The sequence below is a fragment of the Polyodon spathula genome, chromosome 25 (assembly GCF_017654505.1).
Source record: "Polyodon spathula isolate WHYD16114869_AA chromosome 25, ASM1765450v1, whole genome shotgun sequence".
Classification (NCBI taxonomy): Eukaryota; Metazoa; Chordata; class Actinopteri; order Acipenseriformes; family Polyodontidae; genus Polyodon; species Polyodon spathula.
In genome coordinates, this window is record NC_054558.1 from 2,435,031 (window position 1) to 2,442,530 (window position 7,500).

The window sequence follows — 7,500 nt, forward strand, 5'->3', positions numbered from 1 at the left end:
CAGCATGTTGTGCCTCCTAGTGGTTATTAGACAGAAGTGCAGGGTCAGTATCATACCTGACTGGGGGCCGTATCGCAACGCTTCTCCTTAAGAACGTTAAGTTTTGGTGGATTAAAAAATATTGACATTAATTAAATAGTTGCACAGTTTAATTAGAACATTTAAAAAGTGTGATTAGATCATTTAAAAAGTGTGTGTGTGTGTGTGTGTGTATATATATATATATATATATATATATATATATATATATATATATATATATATAATATAACCCTCAATGTAAATATGACTTGCAAACCTATTTCTTTCAGTAACCGTGTTTCTGAACACACTCACCCCGAAGTTTTATGTGGCTTTGACTGGAACCTCGTCTCTAATCTCCGGTCTCATTTTGGTGAGTTACAGGCTAAGTGTGTTTTTGTTGTTGTTGTCCGTTTAAGACATTTGTGAGGATATTTTCAAAACACAACTCCTTAAGCAAGCCCTTTTTTTTAAACTAGACCAAAACCAGTACTACAACTCTGCCAGCCCCACCTACTCTTCATGTGTATAGATAGAGAGAATGAGGGACTGGCACAGTTCCAAGGTCACAATGTTGCTTGATCTGAATAGAACGAGGACGGCTGTACAGTGCAGCACTTAAAGCAAGATCCAGACTAGTCACTGGCAGATTGAGAGACATTATAATAATCTAGCATTGCACTCCGATTGATTGTAACAGAATAAGGCTAATACGTTTTAGTAACACAAATGTCATGTTCAGAAAAAATGCTAAAAAGATTACCTGCGTGCACCAATACAGATGAGCTGGACCCTGTGATTTGTCCCTTTCTCTTCATCTCGCACGTCAGCAGATGGCTAATGCTCGGGTCTCAAGTGCATCTCTCCCTCGTTGACCTGTGTTGCAGGTATTTGAGTGGTGGTACTTTCGGAAGTATGGCACCTCCTTCATCGAGCAGGTGTCTGTGAGTCACCTGCGGCCGCTGCTCGGAGGTGTGGAGAGCAGCAGTGCCTCGTCCAATTTGTTCACTTCCATTAACGGAGAGCCAGAACCTGGCCACCCCAGTGTCTCAGGTACGCCTTTCTGTTCTCAGCCAAGGCTAGAGGTGCAAGCAGCAACCAGTTGTAGTTCTTGATCTGTTCAGTGATATGCAGTACCGACACAGATTATGGAAACAGCAAATGATTTACAGCAAGACTAAGGGTGGCGATTTTTTTATTACTAATTTTTCCTCGTGCACTTAAGACACCTTACTAAATACCTGGGTACCCCTGGCATGTCGGATTCGCTCCTTCAACGGGAAGCGCAGCATGGAAAAGACTGGTTTGCAAATGCTTGGAGAAAAAAAAAAACATCTGTTAAAGTCCAATAGGCCTTTTTCCGATAGGAAAATGTGATAGTTACGAAGCGATGGTAATTTAGATATTACATTTACTGGGCTTTTTTTTTTGTTTGTTTGTTAGCGTTGTATAATAAGTTATAACTTGTTTGTGTTTTGTAGAATGCAAAGTTTGGAGGAACCCACTCAATCTTTTCAGAGGAGCTGAATACAGCAGGTAAATTCATTTTCACATCTAAAGCGCACCCTGCTGGCCTGTTGAGGTCAAAGCAGACAGCTGAAGTTCTGGCCCTTGTCCTGCAGAGGCAGGTCGCTCGACCTCACCTGCTGTTGAGCTCCTGGGTTTAAAGAGAGGATTGGCTTGGGGATCGGAGGACACCCTCTGACCGTCGGGGCTCATGAGCTGGTATGGGGATTGTGTCAGTGGGGTGATAAACTGGGGTACAATAACTGGGCACTCAGAATTTAAAAAGTGGGCCGATCAATCGTAAATGAATAGTGGGCTTGTTTCTGTGAATAAGGCTTTGCTTGTTTCAAAAGGTACACGTGGGTAACTGGAAAGGAGCCTCTAACTTACTATGACATGAATTTATCAGCTCAAGACCACCAGACCTTCTTCACCTGCGATACAGACCAGCTTCGACCAGCTGATGCAGGTGGGTTTGCAGACGCACTGTGACAGCAGGACCTGTGGGCTGGCCCCATCCTACGCCACGGTTACAGCTGCGGAGTGGCATACAATTCAAACCATGTTTCCACGTGCCACTGAGATAGTGGTCCGTCTTTTTAGCAATGCCGTGCTGTCACCTCTAACTTGCAACTGCAGCTGTGGATACTGACCTAACTTGATTTCAGATGAACTTTAGCCACCCAGATGCTTTTGTCCTGACTGCGGTGAAGGTTTAGTGCATCAGCCAGGAGTTCATCAGTATACACTTACACAGTACAGATCTTGATTCGGCTTCATGCATTCCTGAAGATGAAACTGTCAAGATGTATTATATCCAAACAGCCGAGGTTAATGCGTACAGAATGGCTTCACTAGTGAGGCCGTCAGTTTGTTCATTGGGACGAGTTTTTAGTGCAGATTGACAATAGCCAACGTTGTTGCAGTAGACTCTGCTTCACATACCTCTTCTCCCTTCTGTGTTTTGTTTTGAAATATCGCCGGCCTCCTCTAATTTTATTTGAGGACGAATCTCAGTAACAATTTTCTCGGAGTGCTTTTGGCTGGCAGTTTAGTCTCTGAGCTGTAATTGGATCTCAGTGTTTTGCTGCTGCATCAACTGAGGGACTAATGCGAGTTTGAACAGCTTAAAAATATCTGTAATAGAAGGGTGGGAGTGAGATGAGGAAACCAGAAAAACTGTCCAATGTTTTGAGTGATGTTAGTCACAAGATCAGTGATTTATTAGTTCTCATTCCACTGTATCATTCAAGCAACAAAAAGAAAAGCCAGTCAGAGAGAAGTGGCAAGCCTGCTGAAGTGTGTACAGTAATTACCGAGTCCAGAGGATTAGCTTGTCATGAGCTCTGTTAACTAGTGCTTCACATTGCCCGCAGTCTCGCATTCTTAAAACAGTCCCCAAGCTCCTGGAGCTGACAGAGGAAACGAAAGCTTTTCCAGTTGACCAACAAACCGGGCAGTATCTGATTATGGGGCACATGGACGAGTCTGCCTGTACGTCAGTCCGTCTGTACCGTGTGTACAGTTTTGCCAGCAGCTAGAGAACACATTAAGTAATAACACATGCGGTAAGTCGAATCGAAGCATTGATTCCATTTTCATGAAGCCATGCGTTTGTCATTTGTTACTCTGCTCTCTCCTGTACCTGCTGTTGTAGATCACGGGCATCGGTGTTGTGCATGTTGAATGTAAAGCTGTGGAAGGGGGATGGACGTTGCTGAAAAACACCTTTAAAACAGAAAAGAAATAATCTGAAAGTGGGTTTAAAAACTCACCTGCACCATTTGCTGGACATCTTTTGATGTATTCCTGCCTTTGCATTCCAGTAACGTTAGTAAAGCTATGTATCCACAGTGTTTAAATGTATTGTCCCTTTTGGCACACAAGAAAGCTCTGCAGAGGAACAAACCACACTCAGATTGAGAGCTTGACTGCAGTAGAAGAAAGGGTTGAAAGCAAGCTTGTGCAGTTTATTTTTTATCCCACTAGGTGGCACTGTTTCCTCAGCTGTCAAGTCAGTGGTTAAAACAGTTTGTCTTTGCTAAGCTTTAGGTGACCTCTCGCTACACTGAGACGGGTTCTGGATAATTCTTGGACTGCACACCAGGATGTGCTTTGACAAACCCATCTTCTCCCCCCACAGCAATTCAGAAAGCATGGAGAGAGAGGAATACACAATCCAGGATCAAGGCAGCGTACCAGGCTATCGAAATAAACCAGGAGTGAGTACCAAATAGCTAATTTTTTTTTCTTTTTTGCTTAAAATCGTGCTCAAGGTTAAGAAACCGTGTGCCGTAAAAGGCCAGACTCCCTACCCAGGGGTCGTGTTCCTTTTCCAACACAGGGTACAGGTAACAAGCTCAGGTGTGTCTTATTCGACTCCTAGTAAAAGCAGGAATGGATCAAACTGGTGTGCAGTGGGAGACTTGTTGCCATCCCCCGAGAAGCGTTTTTAAGCCCCTTCTCTCTGATTCCTAACCCTGAGCTTGCTTTGCCTGCAGGTGTGCCGCTGCCTATGTCCTGCTGGCTGAGGAAGAGGCCACGACCATCACAGAGGCAGAGCGACTGCTCAAGCAGGCTTTGAAAGCTGGCGATGCGAGCTACAGGCGGAGCCAGCTGATTCAGCACCACGGGGCACAGCAGGACACACAGTACAGTAAGAGGAGCACACCAAATAAAGGGGCTGTGTCAGCAAAAACCAAGACGCTACGGTGACCACCTGCCACTGCCCCCGACCGTGACGTCAGCACTGCACGTCAGAGGCGGGGTTTCACCGCAAGATCTTAAGCTGTCATTGCCTTAATGAAAGGACTTTGAAATGCTTTTTTTTATTTTGGGTTTCCCTTACTATGGTGATCCCAGTCTTTCTGAGTGGATATGGGCTCTGTTGCTTCACAACTGTGTTACCATGTTCTGTTGAGCTTGTCTGGCACAGCCTTCCTCAATCCTTTTAAAGTCAGTTGACGCAGGGCGATTCGTAAGCTGCACAGCATGGTTGTTTTGCATTGTTTTCAGTTCTGTTTAAATGGTTACGTTGTTGAACAGCCCGCTAGTGGCCAGACAGTGTGTGGCAGGCACAGGGTCTGCCGTTGGCTTCTGCGATGCTTTGGCGCTGTTGTGTGAATGAATGATTAATTGATTTGAATGGAATGAAGACGGTTGTTCTCTTCTGGCACTGCGGATTCCCCAGACAAGCTCAAAGCCTGCTAAAGGCAAAAAAAAAAAAAAAAAAAAAAAAAAATTATTGGAGAAATGTGAAACCCAGAACTGCTTAATATAACTGCAAACGCCATCGCATAGAGAAAGAAAATCTCTTTTTAATATGTTTTTACAGGAAGAGACACAAATGTACTGGTGTACATTAAACGAAGATTGGCGATGTGTGCGCGCAAGCTGGGAAGAATTCGTGAAGCAGTAAAAATCATGAGAGATGTGAGTAACGCAGAAAAGCTTTGCATGCTTATCATTGTGAAAATCTGCCTGCTTTTTAAATAAACCTGCTGCGTGCACATTTTACAGAACATTTTCATTGTAGCTGGTACCATACCAGATTTAAAGAAAGTGCTCTGTTTGCAAGCCTTGCTTTCTGTCTGCAGTTCTTGCACTTCCTTGATCCGACACCTTCTTTCCTTGTCGGTAACCAATCAGATGCTCCCCCTAACGCTGAATGTGCTTTTTTGTCTTTGCAGTTAATGAAAGAGTTCCCTCTGCTTGGCATGTTAAACATACATGAGAATTTACTAGAAGCTCTGCTGGAGTTGCAAGCGTATGCCGATGTGCAAGCTGTCCTGGCCAAATATGATGGTAAGAAGTGTACCCTGTGTCTCATACAGGGCAAGTCACAATCACACAGTAGAGGCTGGGAGATCTGAGGAGCTGTAGGCATCCAGCCTCTTATACAGTTTTATACGCGATGCTCTGTTGTGCCCCATAAACATGCTGATGATCATTTTAAATATGATTTAAAATGCCTGTTGCTGCTTTGATGTTCATATCAAATTAAGGACTGGTTCTTTTCTTGAAGTTTTGCTTAGAATTGTACGGTCTCCCTCGACGACAGTGCTGCGGCTCCAGTTAAAGCAGTACCTGGTGTAAACTCAACGCGATGCACGTGTGGACCACCAAGCAAGCGCAACACTAACTGAAAGCCAGGCTAGCAAACAGCGATTCCTTTAACCAAGTCTAGATATCCTGTTTTAAAATACAAAAGAAAAATCTGTTTTTCAGAGCTATTGGTGAATGCAAGTGCACAACACATAAGATTTATTGATTTTTTTAAAAAAAATTTTATATACAATCATTTCATGACCAGTCTAGCTTCTTCTATGTAACCAGGTCCTGCTCTCTAGATAAAGTGTATTTTAAACCGTGCAGATTCATCTCCCAATTTGTGCCAAATTTTCCCAGAAATAAGACCAGCATGTTTTTTCTTCCCCAGTCAGTTCTTCAGAGGTCAAAGGCCAGCGTTTAAATCTATTTCATGCACTTGGCTGAGGACCGTATTATAAGACTTATGGGCATTTCTGCAAAAGTATTGCAAGAACAAGCACTTGGCTGCCAAATTAGTGGATCCCGAATGGAAAACAGATAAAAATAAGAGATAAAGCTTACAAGTCTTTTTTCTTTCTTTTCTATACAATATTATAATTAAATTGATCCATATTTCACACTGTACGGTGTGCTCATTATATTGCTGCTGGATCTTATTTATGTAATGATTTCTGAAGTGAGATTTTGAGAACTGACAGCTGGGGTGTGCACCTGTAGTTTCTGCTTGCATGGTAAAGCCACGGCTGCGCGGTTTGCTGGGGATTCCAGAGGGAATGTCGAGACGCTGTTTCTCCTCTCTGTGTTACAGCAGCCCCTGCTGGCCAGGTGCCCCGTTAACAATGTATTAACTGTAATTCCTTGGTAGCCCAGTGTGCACGGGGTCCCAGAAGTCGGGCTGTATTACACTGATTAGAATGTTAGAGCAGGCGGTCACTCCCTGTTGACAATTCACTCTGCATCAGAATGATCTGAATGAGCTCTTTGCTGAAAACACATTCCACACCTGATGCCAGACTTCTGGTATTGATCCTTATAAACCTGCAGCTTGCCTTCTTTCTTTTCTTTTCAGATATCAGTTTGCCAAAGTCGGCGACGATATGCTACACAGCAGCGCTCCTCAAAGCCAGGGCTGTTTCGGACAAGTAAGGTTTGGAAGCGCTTGCTGTGTTGCACGTTGCTTGCAAGTCTAGCTTGAAGTTTGACACTCGGATCCTACATGAAAGAGAACTGGATAACTACCAAGAAAGAACATGCGTGGCTTAAAGGACATGTAGCTAACGAAATAACTGCAGCACATCTCAATCTGCTGTGTGTTACGAGTACCTAGTGGAGCTCGCATTTTCCTGTATGAGAGATGCCCAGGTTTGCCTGGTTTCGCAGACCCTGACTAGCACAATCCTGGATTAGTTGAGGTAGCAGTAGGTAATCCAGCGTTATTGCAGGGCTGTGAAACCTAGCAGATTGTGTCCGACCTGTATTTGATTTTTCATGGCGTTTGATTTTCATGGCGTTTGATGTGAATAGCCCCTGCACTCTTTTGAAGGAACGTAGCTAGCATGCGAGTTGCTTCAGAGTCCTTTTGGAGGAAAAATAAGTTAGGACTTTTGTGTTTTTTTAAAACGACGACTCTCTTCCCGAATGTAGCGTTATTATTATTTTAAAAGATCTCTTTCCTCTGAAAAAGAAAGAACGCCCAAAGCACAAAGGAAAATGTGAGCTCCGTGATCTGTGCTAGGTGATATTTACTGCAGTGATTTTGGTAATGCCATATGCTTTCATTTCGAAAGCTGAAAGAATGCTAGATATGCTTTCAGCCCAGCTGTCCTGTCCAGTAGAAAGGTGTTGCTTTGTATTGATGATATAAAAGGCTGCGGTGGTCCAGAGTGTTCCTCCGGTATTTAGAACGACGCTGCGCTGGTCCCT

At 43.8% G+C, this 7,500-nt stretch overlaps 1 protein-coding gene across 2 annotated transcripts in view; it reads left to right on the forward strand.

The window, feature by feature from the left end:
• Nucleotides 1-7,500, forward strand: part of LOC121299926 (suppressor of tumorigenicity 7 protein homolog) — a 22,982-nt gene that overhangs the window by 1,256 nt on the left and 14,226 nt on the right. Inside the window, exons 2-10 of one of the 2 annotated variants that reach the window (XM_041228165.1) lie at nucleotides 312-394; nucleotides 909-1,074; nucleotides 1,503-1,557; nucleotides 1,881-1,996; nucleotides 3,671-3,749; nucleotides 4,029-4,183; nucleotides 4,862-4,959; nucleotides 5,217-5,331; nucleotides 6,647-6,719. In XM_041228165.1, coding sequence (XP_041084099.1) covers nucleotides 312-394; nucleotides 909-1,074; nucleotides 1,503-1,557; nucleotides 1,881-1,996; nucleotides 3,671-3,749; nucleotides 4,029-4,183; nucleotides 4,862-4,959; nucleotides 5,217-5,331; nucleotides 6,647-6,719 — 940 coding nt within the window. Of the gene's footprint in view, nucleotides 1-311; nucleotides 395-908; nucleotides 1,075-1,502; nucleotides 1,558-1,643; nucleotides 1,747-1,880; nucleotides 1,997-3,670; nucleotides 3,750-4,028; nucleotides 4,184-4,861; nucleotides 4,960-5,216; nucleotides 5,332-6,646; nucleotides 6,720-7,500 lie in introns of those variants that run through there. The other variant, XM_041228166.1, reaches the window with a different exon arrangement.